Below are 27,180 nucleotides of genomic sequence, written 5' to 3'. Positions count from 1 at the left end.
CTTTCGAGCGCAATTCCGACGACTGCGGCATGATGCTGCAGAGGTATGTATTCACTTTAGCAGTGTGATCTTGCATACTGTCTCATAATCTTTTACTGTACTGTAATATATATACTACATCTACACTGAATTACACAATTTTGCCTGACACTGTTCTTCAGAGAGTTTTACGAATGGATGGAGAGGAGATCCAGCATGAGTTCATTTACGTAGATGAGGCTGGGTTCAACCTGACAAGAACACGAAGGAGGGGAAGAAACCTCATTGGCCACAGGGCTATAGTCGATGTCCCAGGGCAACGTGGGGGTAATATAACACTCTGTGCAGGCATTACACAGAATGTGGTCCTCCACCGCCATGCCCATATGGGCCCTTACAACACAGCACTCATACTTACATTCTTGGACCAATTGTACAACATAATCATATGCAATACATTGTTTTCTGGGACAATGTGTCTTTCCACCGCTCTGCTCTGGTTCAGAACTGGTTTCAGCAACATCCACATTTCACCGTCCTATATCTTCCACCATACTCTCCATTCATCAACCCTATAGAAGAGTTTTTCTCGGCATGGCGGTGGAAGGTATATGATCTCCGTCTCCAGGCTGAGGTACCCCTCATCCAAGCCATGGAGGAGGCCTGTGACCAGATGGAGGTAGCAGCAATGCAAGGATGGATTCGTCATTCAAGACGTTTCTTTCCAAGGTGTCTTGCTAATGACAACATTGCCTGCGATGTTGATGAAATTCTCTGGCCAGATCCAGCTAGGCGAAGAGACAATGTCTAGTTTTGTTGTTTGTTTTTTTTACAGTAAACTTACAGTACAATATGTAAAGTGACATTTTGTTACAGTATTATGAATCTCCATGTCAACATTTTGGGCGTGTTGAGAAATAAATGAGTTTCTTCAGTCTGCACCATTGGTCTTGTGTAGTGTTTGGTGAATTTACATTATATTTGTACTTTGTTGATGGTAGCCTATTCTAATCATAGGGAAGTAGAAGTGCTAAAAGTGTTTTAGGTTTATCACAGAAGAGTGTAACTCGTGCAAACAGTATAGTAATGTGAAACGTGTGTGTTTCATATGGTAACAAAGTATGGTTTTTAAACAAAAGTGTATAGTTTTTACAAGCGTGTTTAATTATGCAAAGGATCTGTAGTGTTTTGCTAATTGGTGTGTGGTTGTGCTAATTGTGTGTAGTGTTTTGAAAACACGGGCCCTGTTTTGAAAATCGTTCTTAAGCAATCCAAAAAAACTGTAATAGTAGAGAGGAGAAAATGGGTGTTAATGTGTGAGATGAATAACAGGAGAGTGTAAGACGTGTTGACACGACTCCCATTATTGTTGCGGTGTGTCCAACTCTCACACTCCCTGCTGTGTCACTTAGCTGATGTTTGCAACCACACACAAACTACACACCATTTCTTTTTAAATTCCCAGTTTGTTGTAAGCAACAACCCAACAAAGCTACTCTTTCTATGAGTGTAAATGAAGAGTGGCAGGTCTCAAACACGGCGATTCTCTTCATGTGGAATTGAATTGTTTCATCCAAGGCTGCGCTGTGGTTTCAGAAAAACTACCCCACCTTGCTTTTAATTAAGTTTAGCACTACGCAGGCGCTCCCACATGATTTAAGTCTGTGTTGTTTGTGTTAGGAAATTAAATATCAAGGTGAAGAATATTTATGTGCATACTTAAAATGACTCTGGGGTTCAGTTTGGATTGGACACTGGATTTTCCTTTACAGGTCAGGAGAGGCTGAAAAATCTTTCTTAAACTTAATACATTTGAATTGCTTGGCTTATCTGAATTTCACAGATGGTTTGAAGTTTTCTGCAGAGTGACGGCTACACTGACATCAGACAAGGTCACACCCACTGCTGTGGTGGAGGTGTTCACCATTTGGATTACAGGGATAATCCCTTTATTATTTGACAATATGTTACCTGTGTCTGGTCTGACCTCTAGTGTGTGTGTGTGTGTGTGTGTGTGTGTGTGTGTGTGTGTGTGTGTGTGTGTGTGTGTGTGTGTGCGCGTGTGTGCGCGCGTGTGTGTGTGAGATGTTTTGCCTTTTCACCATATTTGAGTTATTGCCTAAACCAAGACACGGTTATATGATCTTTGCCTGTGATTTGATCAATAGACAAAATTACCGCGGCCTCCCAGAAGGCCAATATTGTTGGGTGGTAATGGAAATGCACAGCCACATGAGCAATGCTTTCTCCCAAAGTAATCCACATTGATTTGTGGGGCTACTTTGATAAATTGAGGGGGTTTTAGGTTTTGGGTTGGTCCATTGCACAGCGCTTGGTTCCTTCTGTGTTGTGTGAGGGGGTGTTTTTGAATTGATGCCTATTGATCAGTCTACAATGAAAAAACAGCCTTTTAAAGCCTAAATCATAAAAAAGTTGTTTTGAACCTTTAGTTTTTCTGTTCTAAAACTTTTGGCCACCTGAAAAGAGAGGACACCCTCATGTAGGGGAAACATTGCTATACATGTTAATCAATTATTTTGATATGCTAATGATTAGTGTGTGGGTAAAAAGTCCTATTAATATTTATGAAAGTCTGGGGGCTCATTTGTGCATTAATTTGACGTTTACATGTCGTTCATAATTCAAAGCAGCAGGAGTACAAAAAAAATGTCTTTGTTTGCACAGTGATTCAGTCGGAGCTCCTGTAGGTGGGATATATTTTATCATCAGTGTAATTGCAGCCAACTGCGTTTGCTCTCCATTAGCAGGGAGGTGCTGAAGAGATCAAAATACTCTTGAATCCAGAGTATGTGTGCAAGTCAGCTGACATTTACCTTGTGCATTCAGTAATGCTGTATTCAGGTGTTTTGCAGACAACATTGTAGTGGGACAGAAATTAATTGGGGCAGAAATGCCCTTGAAAGTTAATCAAACAGCCGTGAAATTAAAAACGAGGGGGCAAACAAAGCACAACTGCACAGAGCCAGCAGTAGAATACAATGCTGACTCCACACAAAGCACGGCACTGCAACAACAACAAACAAGACAACTAATCTACTGAATCTAACTAAAACCTTCAGAGGTGGAAGGTGGTCTGGTCCGGGACAGAGAGAGGGGGAAACTGAATCATCCTTTTACATCACATACGTACCTCGTGCAAATGAAATACCCACTGGGTATTTACCAGTAGCTACAAGGGAATGAGTACAATGAACAAGATCATTATATTAAGGTGTGTGTGTGTGTGTGTGTGTGTGTGTGTGTGTGTGTGTGTGTGTGTGTGTGTGTGTGTGTGTGTGTGTGTGTGTGTGTGTGTGTGTGTGGATAGGTTTTCAGCTCCTTCATGTATTTATGAGCTGATGATGTGACAGGACATAAAGGCTTTTCTAAACAGTAAACTGACATCAGTTTTGATCCTACATTGGATCTCAAAACTACAGTACATTACTGTTTCCCATTATCTTTTTTTATTATTTTATTATTATTTATTAAAAACATACATATAACTTTTATATAACTACAGCTTGAGAGGTACACCTTTCTTCCCAGGCTGGGCCTAATGTTTTGCTCACCAGCAACAACAATAAGGTACACTATATTATAACAATTAGTCAGAATTTCTTATAAATATGTCCACATTTTGAAATGAACGAAACCATAGCTCATTTTATTGCTAAAATCAACTCCTTTTTGTCCTTCCTTGTCCAGGAATATCCAGAAATATTTAAATGTATTTTTACTGTCCTTTATGTATATGTTACTCCCTAGTACTTTGGTGACACCCTGTATAGCCTATACTGAATAATTACACTTCAGTTTCAGGGCTGTAACCTTAAGTTTTACCAGGAAAACAAATGTCAGCGGTACAAATGGAGAGTTTGCTGAAATGCTTTTTTATTCCCTACATCTCTATAAAAACTGGCCCTGCAAAGAACCCATAAATCACATTGATTGGCAAAGGATTTTGGCCCAGTTCACTAAAGCAATATGATGTAGCAGATATTTTAAGGGATATATTTCTTTCTTTACCAGGAGGGTAAACTAGAAATGATTGTAATTATTCTCAGAGCACATTTGAAACATGCATTCAAACACAAATGCACACCATTACATCCCAGTGGATTAAATATGAAACAAAGAGGTGGTCATCTTACATGAAGTCACAGAAAGCAGTGATGAGGTAAAACTGATCTCAAACTCATCTGGTTTCAACTGTGTGTGAGAGAGAGCGTGTGACCCTGCACAAACACATTTAACATGTAATTAGTCTTCCTGTGTGATCATAGTACTTGGCCACACTGGTGATCTTCAGCGAGAGTCAGCATTGCTCATTTGTCTATGCTTTCCTTGATCAAATGATGAATGTGCTGTGTGGACAACTGCGGTCACATGAAGCGGAGTGTGTTCATTAGCATGATTCATGGTTTTCTTGTGCATTGTCGTACAATTATTTTGGTAGTGAGCTGGGGAAATATCTCACAACCCCCTTAGTCAGAGTTGGCTGTTAAAACTCTGGCATTATTTAGATTAGCTTCGATTTTGTGTCTGTGTTGATTGTTGTTGGATTCTTCCTGGAAAATGTGCATTGTTAGTTCAGACTTACTGCGTCACTCTGTACAGTGCATGTTTTTTTAATCTTTTAAAATGAGCAAACTAAATTGGGTTCAATTAGATGAAAGTAATTTCACATTATACATTTTATGGTTTGGCATTTGAGTGCAAGACAGGAAACCAAACCCAACATCCTCCACAACTTATAACTTAAAAACAGAGTCAGATCATGTTGTGAGTTCAGGGTTGTTTTCTCTCTGTCTCTCCTCACTGACAGACAAATATGCTCCATGATGGTAGTTCAGATGTCGACTGTAAGTGAAAATTAACATGAATGATGTTGCTGTAGTACTATCTTCTCAAAGGCGCTGTTTTAGAGAATTGTTCTCACTGATGTGGTTGACATGGCATTATTCCTTTGAATATAATCTGTTTTTCCAGAACATTTGAAGCCATAGAAATGGCAACAAATTAGTTGCATGAGCTATCTCACCATTTCAGGATGTGTCTATGTGCATAAACAATGAGGCTGCTCCTTAACTTGCCATCAAAGTCAAGTCAATACTTTTAAGTAAAGTGTTACCAATGTAGGTTACTTTCATCAATTAATAAATTTTTTCTTGGTTGATTTCTACTGTGATTGTACCATTTTTATGGTTTTGGTGGCTTTGTGGTGAAGTGCAGCAATGCAACATGACTGATGAATATTAGGCAAGAAAGAGAGGCAGAAGACAAGCCCATGTAAAGTTATCATGCATTTGTGTGCAGAGATCCTCCTCCTTTCTATGCACCAACCAGGCATTAAATTATTTTGACAAGTTACCTGCCGTTGGTTTCCATTCAGGTTTTCCATCCATTGCATATATGGCAACGGTGCATGAGCATAGACTGTTAATATTAATGAGTGAGACATTGAGACTAGATTATAGAAGTTTCTATGGATGTTTTCATGCTGTAACTAACATGAATTTAAGCTGACCACAGCTTGGATGTTGTTCATAAAGGAGGAAAATATACAGTGTTTACATCCACCTTTCATACCTAGAGGGACAAGTGTTTGATACTCAAAATATAGATGAACTTTAAATCACTCGCTTTATTCCTGGAGAAGATAGGAGGTTTTACAGTGAAGTCCTTCTGGGTGCTGCCGCCTGTCTCTTCCGCTCTCTTCAAACCCTCTGTAAGGTTGTATCATATGAACAACTCTCACCACAGAAGACAGCGCCCAGCTGATATGTAAGTGAGAACATTACCCAGAGGCTGGCTTGCATGGGAGAAAAAAAGACTTTAGGGGAAATTTTTGAACAACCATTAAATTGCTGTTTTATGGAAGAGGAAAAAGATCAGCTCAGATATAACATAATACGTTAAAGCCAGATTGTGTTCTTACTTTACCCAGAGTTTCTAGTTAGATTTCCTATAATGTAGTGTAACCAACAAGCCACATGTGCTCATAAAGGCCTGATTAACTGATTACAGTGGCAGTAAAACATGTAGCTTTAATCATGGTTAAACCAATGGATGCCAGCTGCCTCACTTCCGTACAGTCATCGCTATTTAGATGGGTTTACTCTGTAGTGGGAATATTGTGGCCAGAAATAACAGCTGAAACCCACCAGTCGTCCTTTAAGCGTCACCCAAATTAATTTATTTTTGAAATGGCTGCTGACACTCAAGACAGTGAACCTGATTCAATGAGCTTGAGGCAAGTCATGGAGAACTCCTTTTTATGTTTCTTCATCGTCATTAAACACTAAATAAAGCATGTGGCCATAATCGTTCACAGAGGCCTTATTCAACGTTAATTGCTTCTTGACTTAAAAGTGACGCTCAGATGCCTCCCTGTGAATTGGTGTTTGTCTTAGTTTGTTCTAATGACTTGCAGAGTTCGGTGCCTGCAGGGACATCAAGCTTTCCCACCAGCACTTATAAAAGTGTCTGATGAGTATGTACAGTATCATTAAAGAATATGCAGCATATGGGGAAACTCTTACAGATCCTATAGAACACAGTTTGGACTCAGCATTTTATTTTTATTTTTTTTTAATCTTAAAAAATAAAAATGCAGTGAACAGTGTTAGAATAACTAGATCTGCACACCAAAGAGCTCCCGTTGGAAGGATTTTAATTCTAGTGAAACGGCTCAGAAGTCTGAGGAAGAGGTGTAGGGTTCAAAACATGACTAGCTTTAAAATCCTTTTAATGGGAGCAATTTGGTGTGCAGATCTATTTACTTTCTATGCTATTGTTTTGATCCAGCACCCATCCCATTGGGCATTAGTTGTGTGTGTCTTCTTAATTGTATGTCCTGCAGCAGAAACACATGTTGTGGGTAGATAAAATTGAAGCGAAAATCAGTTTCCAATTGATCCTTTCCTTTTAAAAATAAAAATAAAAAATGCAGATTGTTTGGGTGAAATTCATTAACACCCTTGAATTCCCTGATCCTCTTTTAAATCCCCCAGACACAGTAAAATAAAAAGTGTATTTTCCAAGTTATAATCTTGTCTCGCTGTGTTGATTGTGCAGTGATCTCTTGTTATATGCTAAATAAATGTCAAACTGCAATTTTCTATTAGCTCATGGGTCACAGTGGCTAGCAGAGCAATATTATAGGAGTGTGTTTGGATATTAGTGAGCAAAAACTTTGTTTACATTTCCAAAGAATATGGCTGAGGTCTAATTTACTAATTTCTCCACATTCTTTATCCTGATCTAACTAAATGGGAGAGGAGACATCCTGCATGAGTAAGGGTTTTTGTTTTCATTATTATTAAAAACTAACTAGAAGTTTGATTAGATTGGGCCACAAATGGTACAATACAATAACTACAGTTGCCACACTTGGACATTACTTCTCAATATACAGCAACAATGGTTTTAAATATTTAGAAAAAAAGCCAGGCTGATGTAGAACCACAACTCAACACTCTCTCTTTCTCTGTCTGCCACTCTCTCCTTTTAAATCTGGTCGGCTGCAAGGTGAGATTATCCTGTCAGCACAGGACTGAAAGCCTGATTCAGCTCTTGGTGTCACAGTATGCTGTATCCAGGATGGATGCATCGCTGGCTCACTGCTGCACACTGCCGAGAGTCGCATCCCTTCACTCCTGAATTATGACTGCTGAGGCCCAAAAAGTGCCCATCCAGAACGTTGAGCACAAGTTTGAGGATGAAGTTTGGTTAGTGTCACATCCAGGTGAATCTGAATCACTACCTTCTTTGTTCTGTTTTTCTGTCACCCATGTGCTCACACATACACATGCTACAGCGGGTGAGTGGTGGCTGTTATTAAAGCCACTGTGACCCCAGTGTGTTGGGTCATTTCCAACAGCAACTGTCACAACACCTTGACTTGAATCATCAGTCAAAGCAGGTTTCTGCATAATATAGACACACACACACACACACACACTGACAGGTATTTTTTGTCAGATTGATGAAATATAGCAAGAGTGAAAACGTGTCTCTGTGTGTGAAGTGAAGTATAGATTACAAACCTCTTTCTTCAGCTGAGCAGCACATCATACCATCAGGAGAAATCATAGATATTAGAGATATTGTCACCTGTCAATCATTCTTAGGCATTTTGTAGTAAAACCTCTCCACCCTGTCTGGAAATGCGTTTTGGCTTCCAGTTGATTTTCTCTGCGGTGAGGATTAAGCAACTAAACGTAACAGAGATTCTGTCATGTGTTGATTTTCATTCCAGTGATGCAGCCAGTAGAGTCCCACAGTCCAAACATATCTGGATAATTGAAAGGAAGACATCAATGTATTCCTCTTTTTTTCAATACTCCATATTCATTTGTTGCAGCATCAAACAAGCTCTTGTGAAATGAGAAGTAGCAGTCCGTGTGTAACTGTGTTTGTGCTCATGCATGTGTGACGGGCCTGTGTGCAAGATACAGAGTCTGATGGTGATCTAAATCAGGAAGAGAAGCCTGACACAAGAACACTCACACAGCAGCCTCTTCTCTCTCTTTTGTCTCTCTTTCTTTCTCTCAGCTTGCTCACGACCAATCAGATCTGCTGTGTGCTCACAATGCAAGAAACGGGTCAAGGGTTTTTCATCCTCACACACTCCATTCTCGCTTCAGTCACTTTGTCTGAAGTAAAGGTTTTGTGGCACAGCACTGACACTGACCAAACAGGGAAGCAGGGAAATCTTACCTCAGAAAGCAAGGCATCATGGTCATCTTAGGCTCATGGTATACTTTCTGTTAATAGTGCGTATGTATAGACAAACACCTGTGTACTTGTGCGTGTACCTGGAATATGAAAAGGTGTATACATTTAGGGCAGATCAGGGCATACTTGTCCTTGGTCGACACAGCATAAACATGAGAGGGTCACTGTATTGTTAGTCTACATCCACAACGTTCCACTTCCGGGATTGCTCCGTTGCCGCTGGAAATTCTGCCGGATTTTACTCTTTTCGGCCGGATGTCTGTTACCTTCCTTTTTCTTTGTGTTGGAATTTTAAACTCTGGTCGATTTATGAGGACTATGGTTAACTGCTCCTCAGATCTCTGCAGGGTAAATGTAGACAGCTAGCTAGACTATCTGTCCAATTTGCGTTGTCTGATGCACAACTAAAACAACTTTTGAACAAATGTTCCACCAAAACAAGTTCCCGAGGCTATTTTGCAGCGGCATCGTGGCTCTGCCTGGTGCTTAGCGCCGCCCATGACGATTCTGATTGGTTTCTAGAAACACCTATTCCACCTTGAGTTTGCTGACCAAACAAACACGCTTAATTCACATTCAATGTGCATATCTTTATTTAATGGAACCGTGTAAATGTTGTATAGGAGCATTATCGTACTCCAGTTCATGTCATGTTGACCCACTGTCTTGTTGCAAAGGCTGCAGCACACACCACTGCTGGTAAATATTGTAACTATTTTCTTATTAAGTTGTGATTCACATTCAGACACATGTTTCGGAGTTGATTCATGGATTCAGCAGAGATACTACAGACCTGCATGAGTGAGAGGAGAGAAACAAAGGAGGGCTGAGATGCCACGCCCCCAGGCAGCAGCAGCAGTCAACCTGCTGTTGTTCCACTGTTTCCATGGCAACGGCGGCGAGGTGCTGCTGAGCTCCACAGCAAAGCGATGATATACAAGATGGGGGGGAGGGGGTTACGAAGGAAGAGCAGGTGGGTGGGTGGAGAGAAAAGGGAATACTGTAGGAAACGGATGTTAGGGAAAGAAAACGGCTGCTGTTGTTGAAACAGCGGGAGCACGAGGAGGCCAAATGCACACGTCTGTTAGCTTTGTCAGCATGAGACTCTGTACAGCAACATCTCATGACCCCTATGGTTCATATGCTCTCTGAGACTTACACTTACAGTACTGGGTGACACGGCTCGTTTATATGTTAGTATGTGAAAAACTTGTGTATTATACATACACACTCACAGACACATGTTGTGCCGCTCATTCATGCCCAGGAAAGGTTTCTTGAAGGTTGCTCAAAGCCAAAATTGTCACACAAGCATTAAGAGTTAAGCTCCCCTGATGCTACAGCTCACCTTCATATGTCTTTCATGTGGTCTCACACACACACACACACACACACACGCACACGCACACACGCTCACACACAAATCTTCAAGGTGAAGTGAAGGTGATTTTTTTTTCTTTTCATATTCAGTCTCATCCGTATTTAGTGCATCATTCTTTTTACTCCTGTGAACTTGTCCTGTCAGAATATTTGAGTTTAAATTTGTGGACTTTTGCTCAAAAGCTAAACTGACATTGACATTCTTAATCAAAACCATTCAAAAAAATACAAATTGCTGCTTTTTTCCAGTTTCTATGAGATACACTTGTGAGTGAGGGTACAGGAGCATTTTTAGCATAAATAGTAATACACTTTATTAGGTGCATTGTAGGTGCTCATCTAAATTAATCTAAGCAGCAGTGCAGGATTTAGCAGGGAGAGCAATAACATAGAGAGTAGAACCTAACGGACACATCAGAGAGATGTGACATATTTTATGTATATTTCACATTATATTCAATGCATGCACAACAACAGTACATAACAACTGATAAACTGTATAATTAACCCAAATAGTGAACACAATAATTGCAGGAAGTTTGTGTAAAACGAGCGGTTTGGATGCATTTTGAGCAGATCTTTTTTTTTAATACTGCTTCAAAGATGAGTTTTTCTTTTTCCTTATTTTTAGGATTTAGATAACAACTTAATGTAGTTTTCTTTACAGAAATGAATAAAATGCTAGGAAATAGGCTAACTGTTTTTTTTTATGTTTTTTTTTTTTTACACCCCTTAAAGGTCCCATGGCATGAAAATGTCACTTTATGAGGTTTTTTTAACATTAATATGTGTTCCCCCAGCCTGCCTATGGTCCCCCAGTGGCTGGAAATGGCGATAGGTGTAAACCGAGCCCTGGGTATCCTGCTCTGCCTTTGAGAAAATGAAAGCTCAGATGGGCCGATCTGGGATCTTCCCTTTATGATGTCATAAGAGGAAAGGTTACCTCCCCTTTCTCTGCTTTACACACACACACACACACACACACACACACACACACACACACACACACACACACAGTACTCAACACAGTATAAAAAAGATGAGCTCAAAGAGAAACGGTTGACTGTGTAGAAAAGACTTTCTTCTCTTGACATCAAGCAAAAATGAAAGGAAATAAAAGGGGCTGTTTCACTTGAAAACGAACAGCAGGATATGAGCCGGCTGATGTGTAGTTTCTGCAGCATGAGTGTGAATCGGTCTGTGTCGGAGAGGTTTGCTTATTTTAGCTATTGTATTAAGTTTTACCAAAGAATTTCTAATAAGGGAAGTAGTTCCACTCTTTCGATACTTCCGGCTTGTTGCAGTTCCACTCGGATTCCATATAGGGGCTATCACAGGCGAGTGCAGAATGAATGGGACTCTATGGAGCTATACCCCTCAAAATCCTCTTTTCTCATGATATAATTTTTTGTCTGGTAATTTGAATGTTGCATTCAAAAGTGGCTTTTTTTGTTTGTTCTAAAAAGCCTTTTAAAATGTCAATGACGTCATACACATCATACGGCCAGATATACTGCTTTACGGCAAGCTCTGAGTCACTTCCTTTTTTTCTCTCGAGGCATCGACACAGCTGACAGGCAGGCTCTCCCTGTTAACACACTTGCTAGAAAGAGGTTTGCTAATGTTTTAAAGACCATGCCGAAATATTCACTCTGACATTCTGGTTCCGCTTCGGATGCCATCAAATGGGATCTCTTGTCGTAATCAGTCCTTCACTGACCAATCAGCATTCATTAGCAGAATGCTAGCGTGTTTATGGGCAACAACGACTCAACTTGTAAGAAATCAAAAGGACATAAGTACTCGTTCATTCAACTTTTGACATATAATCCATGTTGAACTTGCAAAAACTACAATCAAATCTGAGATTTGTCAATGGCAATCAGGCGAAAGAGACAAATTTAGCCGTCTAATTCATAGAGTCCCATTAATTTTGCACTCGCCTGCGATCACACCCAGTGGAACTCTGGTGGAACTGCAACCGAATTTGGTACAATGGGGCTGAATAGGGAGTGAAATGGCTCTCCGTAGACCGGCTCTGGTTTTACCATGTATGACAAGGTTTCTAATGTGTGTGTGTGTGTGTGTGTGTGTGTGTGTGTGTGTGTGTGTGTGTGTGTGTGTGTGTGTGTGTGTGTGTTTTCTGAGCTATAAGCGGTATAACGTATTGCTTGGGCCCCTGGATTTTGGCCCCAGACAGACAATGTTGGACTCCTGTGTGTGTGTGTGTGTGTGTGTGTGTGTGTGTGTGTGTGTGTGTGTGAGATGTGGGAGATTCATGTGCAGTGTGTCCATGAAGCCTGTCTGAACCAGCAAAGGGTCTCTGCCCCTCACAGTGCAGCAGCTGATGGGAAATCATTATGTATCCTGGCAAATGGCCAATTCATGGTTACCAGGGCAACCACACTGGCTCCATCCATCTTGGCAATGATGATGTTTGAGAAACAGCCTGCTTTCTAAACCCTCACTCTCAGTAATGGCTTCTTTGATTGGCACCACGCATAAATGAATAAGAATGGGTGAAGACTGTGATTTAGGAAGAATCTATAGCAGCTTCAGCACTCTCATATCTTTCTCTCTAATTAGTAGTATGGAGTCACAAACACCACCCTTGTCTGTTTATTATGGAAGTCTTCACTTTGGATATTAGGAAGAAGAGGTTGTTTATTTACTCATCTGCTAATTGATTTTTTTAGAAGAAACAACACTTAATGAGACATGAAAGTTATGTAAACAAGTGATAGCATAGAAACAATAATATAATAGAAATGTATTGTCAACAGAGGTTTCCATTTTGTAATTTTGCTATTTTGTTCTATTCTGTACACACAACATATTGTATGTCTCTATGGGAAAGGGTATTCCTTCTCTTTTGCTCATGAGGTTTCTTCCATTTCGTTCACCGTTTTTTGGGGACAGTTTTTCCTTATTAAAGAACAGAGTGTGAGAAAAACTTGTGATTTGTGAGGCTTTATGAATAAAATTGATTTGACACAGTGTTTAGTTCTCAGAATCAGAAGTAATTCCTCTAATAAAAAAACATTTTATGATGTAAATCAATGCAATACAGCAGCTCTGCAAAAATAATTTGTTTCCCTACAACTACTTGCTTGTGTGTTGTTTTGAGGCTGCACTTTTGTTGTTCCATCATATCAAAAGTTGTTTTTTGATACATACAGTTTATGTAGAGGTGAAGATATTAGAACCACTTTATAAAAAAATATGGAATAAACATAAACTGTGATCTCAGAGCTGAAATAATGCCTCTTTGACACCCTTTAAATAACAATTTAACTTCTAATTTGATTTGACTGTTGACTGTCTGATTACATTAAAATATACAGGTTGTTTCTATTCCCTGTGTAAATTTGACATTTGTTTCTGATATCATCGAATATTTTAGCTAGATGGGTTTACAATTCTAGCGGGTTTGGTTTTATTGTTGGTTTACATGTATCCACTGACACATTGAGAGAAAAAGAAACCAAACTGAACAACCATCTCTAAAATATGCTGTCTGACATCATAAGAGCTCAATTTATACCAGAGATACAGTTGGCCATTACATTTTTTTAACAATCAAAAATGTTTCCTGAGCCCATGAAATCATCTACTTCCGTCTTTTAACCAAAATGGGACTACAGGAATTAAATAATACTCACTTCTGTTAGTCATTAAGTCTGTCCTGAGATATAAAAATACTGTTTTCATCTCTTTCTGACAGTAAACCAATGACAGGCTGTTCTCATGAACAACTCATACATACAGTTACAAAAAGTAATGCACTTTAATTTGTATGTCCTTCCCATTTATTGTTGTATGCACCACATTGACTGCTGCCGTATAAGACCATCCTGGTCCACATAGATGTGTCATAAAACACAGGCCTTGTCAAGCAGTGCCTAAACTTAGCTGTCGTCGCTTCATGTTGCCCACTTTTTGACTGCTAAACTGAACTGTAACAGCCTCTGAAACACCCCACACCTCACGGTGCTCTGTACCCGGCTCACAATAACCTTTTGTCTGTTAAGCTTAACTGTCATGTGACTGGTTATCACGTGACTTCTGTCTTTGCAGGCTATCATAACTTGTGCATAACTTTTCGTATGATGTCATACAAACCCGTTCAGGAGGAATGCCAATGAATGCTGTATCGTTGGCATACTGTAGCTGGTATCTGAATGTTTTTTCTATAGAAAAACAGTGTAGGGAATAACAAATAAACCACGAGAAGCTCATTATTGTAAGATCTGCAAGTACTTTATTACACAAGAAAAATGTAAAGGGGAACAAAGACAAAATGATCAGTTTTAGTCAAATAAGTCAACAGTAATGATGCCTCTACTGCCGATTAGTGAACTGTATAATTGCCTAAATGTACAGAGACAATATATGTTTGAAAAAGATAATACTACAAACCAAATGGTGCTCCCTATTTATCATGAAGAAACTAATCCCTTGTTTCCATGGTCTATGACATACATTTTCACCAAATGTAATATTTAAAGAATAGAAAAACAGACCTGAACGTCTGTCATCTTTTCTCTAATCAGTATCAAGTTAAGGTTAAAAACAAGGAAGAGCAGAGAAGCCCACACACTTTTTCCCAAAAGTTCCTCCTGTGTCTCAGCCACCTTAATCGACTCCTCTCAAAGTTAAGAAGGATTGCCTCCAAATCAAGGTCCTTCCAAATCACTGAGCTCCTTACTCGAAGCTAAGACCATAAACGCAGCTCAGTCTCTCAGTCAGTACTCCAAATCTCTGGGTTAGTACACAAATAGAACAAGACAATTAGAGTTTGTTTTACAGCTCCAATATCTCCTCACCACCACTTCCTAGAGGGTGATCAATCTCATAATCTTTTAATAGACAATCCTTAATAATACCCCAAGATACCTTAACCTATTCTTAAGAGAGAACTTGGAGGTGCTTATCTTCATCCTTATGACACATTTGACTATTAACCACATAAACATCAGAGGTAGGTAACGATCAGAGGGACATCGTCTGCAAATATCTAAATATCTGTAATGTCAAAATCTCTGGATGCACAAAATAACTTAGATTTAAACAAAAATTGAATAATCCTGAGTCAGAAAATTGAATTGAATTGAAATTGAATTGAATATTGAATTGAATTGAAATTGAATTGAATTGAGTCATGTTTTCACATTTTTCAAATATCCCAAATGAAACTCTGTTACTCCAAACTTCCTATAATGTCTAGGACAGAAATAGCTTGCTGTAATGTGAGAAAGAAAACATCTCTCATTCACACAAAGATTTTATTTGATTACATGATGAAAAATGTCCATTTGTTTTTTTCTTCTTCCGTAGTTAAATGCAGGTTTTGTTGTACTAAAGCTGTGTACTGGGTTGTGAATGTGTGTTCTGTGTGTGTGTGTGTGTGTGTGTGTGTGTGTATTTTTCTGTGGCAGCTACACAGCCTCATCACGTGCTGGGTTTCACTCAGGCAGGGATCCAGCAGTGTTCATGTGGCCTTTTTTCTGTCATAGAGGAGTTTGAGTTCAAACCTTTTCACACTGACTGTGCAAAAAGGCACTGATCTGTAAAAAGAAAGTTTTAAGTTGTTGGATTTTAAATGTTGCTTTGTGGTGGGCCTCAAATAACGTGTCACCTCTGGTTGTGTGTGTGTGTGTGTGTGTGTGTGTGTGTGTGTGTGTGTGTGTGTGTGTGTGTGTGCTTGTCTCTGTCAGAGTATCAGAGTAATGCATTCTTTTATGGCTCCACTGATCCCGTCCTGTGAAAAGTGAAAGCCTCGCTTTTTTCTCTCGTTCCATTTACATTTATCAGTAAAGTGTCTGTGTGTGTCTCCTTGTGCATCTGCATTTGAGTGTGTTTTGTGTGTGAGTGTGCGCATGTGTGCGTGTGTGTGTGTCATATTAGCCCGGAGTTGCAGTTTTAAATAAAATAATTTCGTTTTTTATGCTCACTTTATCAAATCCTCTGTCATTTTGAGGTTGTTACCCATGTCACTTAAGCGGAATCTGAACATCCTGCTCTGTTGACGAACTGCCATCAAATATTAGATGTCTTTAAGTGTTATCCAACTCTGACATTAAAACTCTGGTCCCTTTTGAGCCTTTTATTGTTAACATAAAACCTTCTGCTAAGTGTTATTTACAAAGTTAGTTCAAGGTTTCCTAAGTGAGAGTTTGAATGTTACCTTCAGTAACAGAAGAGTAACACAAGCTGTCTTTTACTTGCTCCTGCCGTTTTTTTTTTTCTAGATTATGGCTGTGCTTTAATTGTCAACTGTGTAGCTAGTCTCGCATTGCGAGACCTATCTCCACAGCGCTGTGGAGTAAGGTCTGGCTACTGTAACACCACACATACATTCTGGGATAGGAGAAAAAAACCCTCCGAGTTGTTGTTTTTTTCTTGCCGGTGGCACTGCGAAATAGTCTTGGAAAGAAAACACCACTTAAAATATTAAATTAAGTTAATTGTTCACACTATACAGTGACGTGAGCCATATAAATTAGCTGGATACATGGTTAAACGTAATTTGATCTTTGTATGTATACTTAATCAAATAGCAATCCTCATATTGGTCCCAAAACGTTCCAGTTATATAGAAAATGTCGTAAAAATGTTCTTTGTAAATCTTTACAATCATTTCCCGAAAGAACCAAGCAGGCCTGCACTGTTGCATGATCCTTTTCTTCAAAACTTGCCATTTTCAATGTGTAGCTTCCTAGCTCGAAGTCTTTTGTTGTTTCCCGAAGACAACGGCGTTAGAGAACGGAAACACACAGAGAGCGGAAGGTGAGGGGCAACGCCTGATGTCAGGCTTTATCCTGAAAATGTACTTTCAGTTGATTCAGACTACTGTGTAGATATCTTCATTGTTTAAATCTTTTTTTATATACTGTATATCTTTTTTTATTCCCTACGTAGTGTATGTTAGCAAAAGGAAAACTAGCACCTCGTCTCCTGCTTCACAGACTTTGGAGGAGAAGTGACAAAACAAGAAGAACAAAGAGAAAGTACTTCTTTGGCAAAAATAGACCCAGCTTGTAAAGATAGTGAAACAATGCTAACACACACAGCACACCGGCTGCAGATTGTCTCTAGCAGTTGCAACAGAGCTGGACAGCAACATAATTGCACCCAGCGGCACTTAGGGAATCATAGGCTTTATTCTGGTGCTATCTAAGCATAACTGTGGATTTGACGGCAACGGCAAACGTATAAAAATCCTCCATCCATCCATCCATCCATCCATCCATCCATCCATCATCATCATCTGCTTATCCGGGGTCGGGTCACGGGGGCAGCAGCTCCAGCAGGGCACCCCAAACTTCACTTACCCGAGCCACATTAACCAGCTCTGATTGGGGGATCCCGAGGCGTTCCCAGGCCAGGGTAGAGATATAATGTCTCCACCTAGTCCTGGGTCTTCCCCGAGGCCTTCTCCCAGCTGGACAAGCCTGGAACACCTCCCTAGGGAGGCGACCAGGGGGCATCCTTACCAGATGCCCAAACCACTTCAGCTGGCTCCTTTCGACGCAAAGCAGTGCGGTAAAGTGAATGCAATACCACCTCCGCTGCGACAATTCTCCGGACAATCTCCCGCTCCAGTGTCTTCTCACTCGCGAACTAAATAAATTAATAAATGTTCCACTATTTTATCTTTTTTAATATCATTAAATCTCAGTAAAAAGTCCAAAACACAGCATGTGTATGGCTTTAATGTGTTTTAATAGTTTTTGGATGATGATGGAGTTGTATGGCACTGAGGCATAATCACAGTATTTGTTAGTTGGATACATTTATTGTGGGGTTGGATTTTTTTGTGGAATTTGTTGATAATTAAAAAGGTTAAAAAAAAGCACTAGCCTTATCCTTTAATCCAGGTTTCTAATTAGGTGTGTGTGTGTGTGTGTGTGTGTGTGTGTGTGTGTGTGTGTGTGTGTGTGTGTGTGTGGGCTTGTTTAACTATATTTGTGGGGTCCAAAAACCGGGAGTCCAGTATACTTGTGGGGTCCCAACAGCTTTGTGGGGCCAAAGTGCTGGACCCCACAAGTTTAAAGGGCTGTTTGAGGGTTAAGACTTGGTTGTAGGATTAGGGATAGAAATAGGTTATGGTTAAGGTGAGGGTAAGGGTTAAGGTTAGGCATTTAGTTGTGATGTTTAGGGTAAGGGGCTAGGGAATGCATTATTAGAGAGAGAGAGAGAGAGAGAGAGAGAGAGAGAGAGAGAGAGAGAGAGAGAGAAGTGAAATATTGACTAGAGAGTGCAACAAGATGGAGAGGGAAACAGAAATAAGAACCCTGGATAGAGAGTAGTTAGAGTGAGAGTGTAAGTGCAGAAATACACTGTGATTGTGTGGGCGCAGAGCAGGAGCAAGAAATACAGATATGGAGTGTGATACAGGGAGAAATTGGAAAGGGAAAGATAGAGAGAGAGAGAGAGAGAGAGAGAGAGAGAGAGAGAGAGAGAGAGAGAGAGTATCAAGAAAAGTGAAGGTAAGGAGGAGAGCAAGATGGGGGATATGGGGAGCATGTTGGTGTTTAATGAAGGGTGAAGAAAGGTGAAAGGCACAGAGAGAGACCATGGAGGAATAGAGCACTGGAGGCTATGAGTACCCTTTGTTCACATACGCTTGATGATGCGTAAATTCACATCTACAGTAACAGGCACTGTAAAAGAATACAACACCACGCCCAAGTGAAATGTGCTGAGAAAAACAATAGTTTTTTTTTTCATTTAAATTTTATTTAATCAGTATCTCTTTTTTTTTTAAACTGTTAAGTGTGACATTGTTACAGAAGACAGACCGTTTAAATCAAGCAGACCGCTCAATAACAGGATCGGAGTAATAAGTATTAGAGGGAATCACAGACCTCACAACAAGATGGATCCAGATAGCTTGAATCGTTTCATTTCAGCCAACGCAGCGAGCTGAGGGTAACTGGTTCGAGGTAGATGGAGCACAAAATCTAAAAGCAAATCAGTGCTAATGGAAAAACCTTGAGCACCAAAAAGTCCTGAGAGACAGTCTGATAAAGTCACCGTGGTAGTAACACAAGAAGGCCTCCGAATTAAACCACAAAAAACATTTTGTTGTTTGTTTATGCCATCTTTAGATCGACACATATATCTGATCTGACGCCCCTATCAGCAGGACAGCATCATTTGTCTGTGCCTCCCAAAACTGTTAAAAATTACTGTTGAAAACTAAATCAGTATTATTATGTGACAATGCTCTGGTTACGGTTTGGTTAGGTTAAGGCACAATTATTAGTGTATGTATATGTGAGATGATTGTGACTGCATTGTCTTGTTGTGATGTATTGTGTGTATATATATATATATATATATATATATATATATATATATATATATATATATATAAAATGAGAAATACATGCAGTTTCCTGTGTGGTGGATCAGGTTGTGTGAGGAGTAAATTACACTTTTAAGAAGCAGGGAACACATTAGAGTAGCTTTTAAAAGCCCAACCAACTGTGAAAAGATGTGGCATTGCACTTATGCACATATAACCACCTCAAACTACAGGATTGTGTTGTTCATTTGTTCCCAGCTAAGAAAAGAAACGGTGAAAGAGTGAGCCTGTGAATACATGATGAGCAGTTGACAATTCTGACGCCAGATGGGCACAGAATTGCCAAACGAGCAACAGCTCCCACCTGATCTGTGTATTACTCATCCCATCATGTAGAAGATGATCTTTCCAATCAGTGTATTTGCCAGAGAAACCACAGAAGAAGTGAATCCCATATTGACAGTCTGTTTTTGTGTATCAGAGGACAAGCAACTGAAGTACTTTAAATAGATGCAGAGTTAATTACTGTGTGTTGTTAGTGCTTGTGAACAGTATAGGACAATTTGGGTTTATTACAACTTTAGTCTTATTTTCATTTTTATCTAAATTCTATGCATCCAAGGTGGAAGTTGCCAGTATCCATATCCAAGTGCCAAGTACCACATTGTAACAAAATCACTCATTATTACAAAAGATTTAAAACCTGTAAGATCATCTGACTGCTCATTTTTCTTGCATCATCATACTCATTTCCCAGATCTTAGCAATTATCTTGGTGATTAAAATGTTATTATATGTCATTTATCATTATTGTTTCCACATAGCTGTCAGTATCAATCACCTCTTACAGCATCTGTTTTCTGGTCCTCTCTGCCAGGTGCTGCTCTCTGGACTGATCGGAGTGGTGTCATGGAAGAGGCCGCTCTCTCTTGTGGTGAGTGTCCTCTGAACGCCCACACTCAGCTGCTAATCATACAACTCTAAACAACGAAATAATACCCAAGAGAGGGACATGTGCCGTTGTACGAGACACCTACTTACATACTGAAACAGATGCTGTGTTTCTTTCCTATTAGGATCACCATGTGTAGATTAGTACAGACATTAGAATACAATCATGACAAAGCATAAGACATCATTAACTGCTGACCTGAGATGACGTAGCTACAGAAAACAACTTGAAAATTGATTTTTATTATGTGCAGTATCTCTACACCTATATATAGACCTCAGGCTGTCATCTCCGTTTATTGACACAATGTGACAGGGTGCTAAAAAGTATAAACCTTGCTGCTGGTCACACTTGTGGTTTAGCAGCCCTATAAACTGTGACTCTCCGTGAACACAGTTTCCACTTTGGGGCATGTTCAGGTTGTGTTAAAATCCCTAGATCACAGCTCCAGTGTATGTTTTCACAGCCGCTGGACTAGAAACTACAGGACTTAAGTCAGAAGTCTCAGCAGTTTTCACTTTTCTTGTCTCTGCTTGCCTAGAATCATTGAACTATGTTACTAATTTAGGACAGGGTAACTTACCAGGATAGCTCACTATTTGCATTTGACTGTAGTGTAGAGCAACCTTTTAAGAGCATCTCTCTAGTGATCACATAATTAATCACATGCATGCTCTTGGCAAGAATAACCAATGTGAGACTTTATGAGAGGATTTACCCTACTGCCATATAAAGTTCATGTTGTTTATTATAAATTGTGTAAAATCCTTAAAGTATCCAGTGGCAAATAACATGGAATTGACCAAAATCCATTAAACCAATTGTAAATTAATTATAATAATATTGTTTGAATATGTGCATTATGAATTTCTTTCCTGCTCCAGTTTTGAGAAATGTTGTTGCTGCTGTGATTTAGACAATGATGCTGCATGGGAAGTGACTGCTCTTGTTGTTTGAACCCCTGCTAAAAAACAGGAACCAGGGAATAAAGCTGTGTAACATCCTATCAAATCAAATGCAAATAATAGGCTATTCTGAATCATATTGCTTTGACTAATGTATTATTCCCCCAACATATCTCAGAAGCTCTGAAATTGTGTTAGTAGAAGGAGTAAAAGTGAAAGATTTTTACTTTTTAAAAATACGGGCTCTGATCCTGCAGTGTTGCTTTAATTTTAATTTTATTTTTAGTTAATTAATTTTATTTTATACTTTTTATTGATCCCCATTGGGGAAATTACAATTGAGAGGTGAAATGTTTCTCTTCTTCCCAACACTTCTCTGCCATAAAACCATGTAGGGCATGTTGTAGCCCACACTCCCCTTACCTGCATGTGTAATGCAAAACATAAATCATTATTTTTTTCAATCCTTTACACTACAAAAAGACATAAATGTGCATTATAGTTTACTTGTGACTGAAGATTTTCTCTATCTGACTACATATCTTTCAGTCTTACTGTTCTTAACGATCAGGACTGGAGTGCAGCACAAACAAGCCCGATTCTATTTCATGCTCTCTTAATGCCGTAAATAATCTCCTCTCATTTCTGCTGCTTCACCACATCATGGTTGTACCCGTCCCTGCATATCACTTGTCTTATTGCTCCCTTTAGTTTTATCACCTTGCATCCCTGCTACACATATCTGCATCGTCTCCTTTCACATTTCTATTCCCCTTCCTGTCTTTGCCTTTGTGTACTGTCACACCAGAGAAAGTGATTGAATCGTGTCTGCTCTTGTGGATCAAAGGAAATATACCATCATTGGAGGTGTGATTTGGTCGCACTATAAAAGAGTTAAATCCTCTTACCTCTCTTTTTTTTTTTTTTTTTTTTTTTAAAAGCATGACTAATTTACTAAAATAGTCTGTGCCTGTTAGAACACAGAGATGTCAGTCTGAGGCCACTTCTTTCTGTCTGTAGAGGGGTCTAAAAGATAATATCTGGTGTGGTTTCTGTGACTGTTGCATGTGATTTTCAGTCCTGACAGTCAAGCTTGTCAATTTCTGGCCTCGACCCAGCGCTGACTGGCAGGTGACTAATACACCGGCTGAACGCTTTCAGGCCTGGCAACACTACACCATCCCATCTGCCAACTGTGGGTGGCTACGCTCTGCATCGTGATTCGTAATAACTGGAGTTTCTCCAAACTGTTTAATTATGTGTGTAAAAGACTTGGTTTTCTTTGCTGACTTATTCAAGATCGGTCTATTAAATGTTGGAACAAGGTCCAGGGGATAATTGTTAGATCCGGGCAGTTTACTCTGCTAATAAATTTAGGGCTGAAAGGATTAGTTAATTACTCAAGTAATCAGTTTGTACAGAATTAATCTGCAACTGTTTTGATAACTTATTGTATAAGTACTTTATCAAGCAAAAAAGGCAAATATTTGATTATGTTCATTCGCTTCCTGGCACAGAGTTAGATGAAAATTTTGATACTACTCGTATATCTGCAGTTAGCTTAGCTTAGCTTAGCTTAGCACAAATACTGGAATCAGAGGGAAACAGCTAGCCTGGCTCTGTCCAAAGGCAACAACATTTTTTTTTAGTGTAAGTGGAAAAAAAATGTGCCGGATAGGGTTGCCACCTGTCCCTTAAAATATGGAAACGTCCCATATTTAAAAATAAAATGGTGCGTCCCGTTCATTTAGAAGCCATGAGTCTGTATGAAATCAACATTGTTTAAAGAAAAATATCTTTGATGTCCTTTATTTTTCTGCATGAAAAGTGGCAACCCTATGCCGGAGTATTTCTTGGCCCGGTGTAATGACTTCCTGGAGTCACCACTGGTTGCCCGGCAAACTTGTAGAGAAGACAAGACTCCAGGCTAAGCTAACCTGCTGCTAGTTGTATCTATATAAAAGACAGGTGTAAGAGTGGGATTTCTTTTCTATTTTTTTTCTATTCCTTTAAGGTTTTTTTATGGGCATGTTTTATCATTTTATAGACTGAAGAAAAAAATGTATGAATCAAATAATGAAACAATCGTTAGTTGCAGTCCTAAAACAATTGGTATAAAATATTAAAATAAATTATTTCTTCTAATTATAACAATCTGTCAGCATTTTGAGATGTACAAAATGTTTGCAGCTTTCTGAGACATTTGCATTTATGCAGAAGTATTAGTAGAAGTAAAAGTAGAAAAGGCGAGACAGGCTTTGGTTCCGACACATTGCAGTCAAGTCAGTGTATATCACTGAGTGCAATGTTTGGATGATTGGAGACTGGATGCTTTTATGACAGAGTGGAAAAAACAAGGGCACTATTTTGGGGAGAAAAGATGTGTTGAATTCTTTCTACCCCCAAACTTTTCTTGTAAACTCCACATCAAGATATATTGATATATTGTGCTTAGGGAATGAAAAATCACACTGTAACCATGTATAAAGGAAATCCTCCTCTTCCACCTTATCTGAAACAGCTTATAAACATTGTAGTTGTCTATCCAGTCAAGTCTGCTGCATTAATGCAGTGGCAGATTTACTCCGTATCACTTGAGGCAGGAGAAAGACAAGACTACCTGCAGTCTTCTGTTGTTTGTGACTGTGATGGATTATGTGTTTAGAGAGAGACAGAAAGACAGAGAGAGAGTTATAGGGCATTAAGTCCCTGTTTGCCCTGTTGGGAAACAAGACAGCGATAGTCTGCAGTGTGGAGTATTTGTCTCAGGAAGCTTCAAGTGTTCCTTTTTGTTGTTATTAGTTTAAAGTGTAAGTATGTACAGTACACACAACACGTCTTTACATACTTCTATACTGTATTAGAGTGCGGATCGGGCCGCATTTTTCTGTCCAAGCCCGGCCTGCGTCCGACAGAGCAGTAACCGAGCCCAGCCCAAGCCCGACAGACATTAAGATATTTATGTCCGAACCGACCCAAGCCCAACACAGTTGAGATCTCATTTTTAAAGCTTTAGTGCGTAACTTTTTGATATTAATGAACGTCCGTTACATTCAAGCCATTGCTAAATAAGTTGATGCAAAGCTAATTAAGACTATCAGCTCCACAAAACTCTCTCTGTATTTCTCAGTATGGCTATGTTCAGAAACTGGTGTCGTTCGGCGACTTTCGCTCGCAGAAACTCAAGTGAAGATAATTATTACTTCTGAAGAGTCCATCTTGTTTTTTTAATTCTCCGTGTCCTCCTTGGCTACTAGCAACTGTGTGGAGGAGGGGTGGGGGCGCATGCGCGATTATGGAAGGCTTGTGTCATGTGGATGCGCCGACAATTTTGTTGTCATTACTTCCTCATGGGGGCGACAGAAACTACGTACTATAGCTTTAAGAAGGAAGAGAGAGCCATGAGGCAATTAGCTTAGCATTAAGACTGGAAGCAGGGTAAACAGCTAGCCAGGCTCTGTCCGCAGTTCAAAAATACCCATATCAACACCTCCAAATGAACTTGTAATATTTAGTTTATCATGTTTGTTAAATTCATTGAGAAAATATGAAAACAAGTTGTCGTTTTTAGTTACATGTAACTATATCCTGGGGAGAAAAGTCTCATTCGCTTCCTGGAGTCTCTGCTGGTTGCCTGGCAACCTCACAGCGATCACAACACTAGAGCTGCAACTGTAATTAGTTCCTCACATTGACATATATAAAATGGACCAATAGACCCCGTTACTCTGGACGGACAGCTAACATAAGTCGAAACTGCCTGCGAGCTTCACCTGTACTATACGGTAATTCCTCTACTGTGCGACAGTAAGTCACTTAGTTATGACACAATCGTTAGCCTGTTTTTACAAAACCGTCTGCTACGGAGCCATAAAGTGAGGTACAAGGTAATGGAGACTTTTATACGTTGTTGTGTTTCTTTAGAAATAAACAATGGACAAATAGAGTCTTTAAATGCTTCAGATGTAAAGTTATTCGCAGTCAAGTGACGGAAAAAAAAAAAATGGCGGTCAGCGGAATGCTAACAGGAGGTGATGGCCAGGTAGCAACAAAATGGCGCCATAGATGGCTTGAGTTCTGAAGCGAAGCTTACCCCCTTGGTTCCTCATTCCCTTTCTTTTACAACTCCCTGTATGACAAACACTAAGTAGTTTATTTTATATTGAGCAGAAGTACTGTTAACTGAGATGTTGGACAGTTGAATCGTCATCAGCTTTCCCAACTGTAATTTTTGCATCTATGAAATGCGCCCATTATAAAGTACATTTTACAATCAAATGAAATGGCAGAGGGTAAATGCAGTGTACTATACAGTAAATAGTGATTTTGAGCACAACCTATTGTTGCTCTAGTTCTAGTAATGCACAGACATAAGGCTGTTAATGATCTCTAAAATTGAACTATTCCTTCACCTTGTTTCAGTTTATGTATATATCCGTGTGAGTGTTTCATTCATAAAAAGATAGTGATGTTTACTATGGACTAACCTGTTATCTCTCAGGACTGAAGTGTAGCGTGGAGAGATTTAAATAATGGAGAGGCGTAGCAGTCTCGATGTGAAACGGTCACTGCACTTGTGAGGTGTCAGGCAGTGAGAGAGACTAACATGAGCAGCTACTTCACATTCATGTTTCCGCAGGGGTGTGAGTACAAGTTGTCCTGTAGAGTTGGCACAGGGCTGTGTAGCTGCACCATGGTCTGAATGTCACAGTGCTTCTCTGCACTACTGACTGTTTGCATGGGCTGCTGAGCTTATTCGATACAGTACAGTGTTTTTGATCAAGCTATTTCAGTAAACAGAATAAAAACTGGTATATTTACGTTTGTTGAACATAGATAAATGAATGATTAAAGATGCTGTTGCTTCTGTTTTCTGTTACATTGCTAATGTGGTTTACTCATCATTTTGAAAAAACATGTTTAGTCAGACTAGCACACAGGCTGTGAGACAGTCTGTTGGCCGATCCACCACTTTGTTGCAGACTGAAATACTTCAGCAGCTATAGAGAGCCGAAGTCACGCCCTTCTACTTCCGGCCAATGGGACCTATCTTTCGAAAAAATATGAACGAGAGTCAGTGGAGAGATAATAATTATTTTTTTTATCCCGTTTGAATTGAGCCATGGATTACATGGATGTTCGTCAATTTAAAAGATGATTTTTCAACCGAAGAAAGTTTCAGTTTATTTTTAAACTGTTGAAGTATAAGACTGTGAAAATACGTAATTAGAAAGACTACACACTTTAATGTTGCATGGATGGCGTCTCGCTGAAGGTACGATGTCTGTGTATCGTTCTGGGGATAAAACGTTACTCAAATGACCAGCGGATCTTGCTTGTTCTTTTGCTTATCTGCTGAAAATACTTCACTAGATAAAACACATCAGGTAAGATAACATTACATGGCAGTGTCGCATAATTAAAGTATGAAAAACTGTTTCCTGATTTTTTTTTGGTGTGGTGCACAACTAGTTGGGCAAAAATTAGCTGTGAACCTAAATTGAAAAGCGGGCCAGATCAAAATTTGCAAGGGGCCGGATTTGGCCCTCGGGCCTTGAGTTTAACACATGTGGCTTAGAGGATGAATCCTACTGGTTTTTCCTCCAGTGTCTTGTCATTGTGAGCATGTTAGCAATTATAATGACAATTACTTTGACAGTCTTGACAAGCAAAGAGATGTCATATAGATGTTTTTTTCAAAAATTCTGTGAAAAATCTAATAATCTTTGAATTTGAATAAGGTCTCACTTTCATTATACTTAGACTGACTGAACACAATGTTTGCTAACATTTCTTATTCACACTATTGTCCTAATCACGTTACTGTAATTTTGGTATATTACAGACTATGTATCAGTCCCTGAAGGCCAACCCACCAGCTGGTGAGAGCTTGTCGAACAAGCAGAGGA

The 27,180-nt window shown here is 39.5% G+C and overlaps 1 protein-coding gene across 3 annotated transcripts in view; it reads left to right on the top strand.

Annotated features, from left to right (window-relative positions):
* fam189a1 (family with sequence similarity 189 member A1) overlaps positions 1-27,180 on the top strand; it is an 86,460-nt gene that overhangs the window by 18,240 nt on the left and 41,040 nt on the right. For all 3 annotated transcript variants that reach the window (XM_028576399.1, XM_028576385.1, XM_028576392.1), the window contains exon 3: positions 20,292-20,348. In XM_028576399.1, coding sequence (XP_028432200.1) covers positions 20,292-20,348 — 57 coding nt within the window. The remainder of the gene's footprint in view (positions 1-20,291; positions 20,349-27,180) is intronic.

Source organism: Perca flavescens, chromosome 1, assembly GCF_004354835.1.
Source record: "Perca flavescens isolate YP-PL-M2 chromosome 1, PFLA_1.0, whole genome shotgun sequence".
Classification (NCBI taxonomy): domain Eukaryota; kingdom Metazoa; phylum Chordata; class Actinopteri; order Perciformes; family Percidae; genus Perca; species Perca flavescens.
Note: the sequence above shows the minus strand (reverse complement) of the source record. Positions and strands in the feature narration are given on the sequence as shown.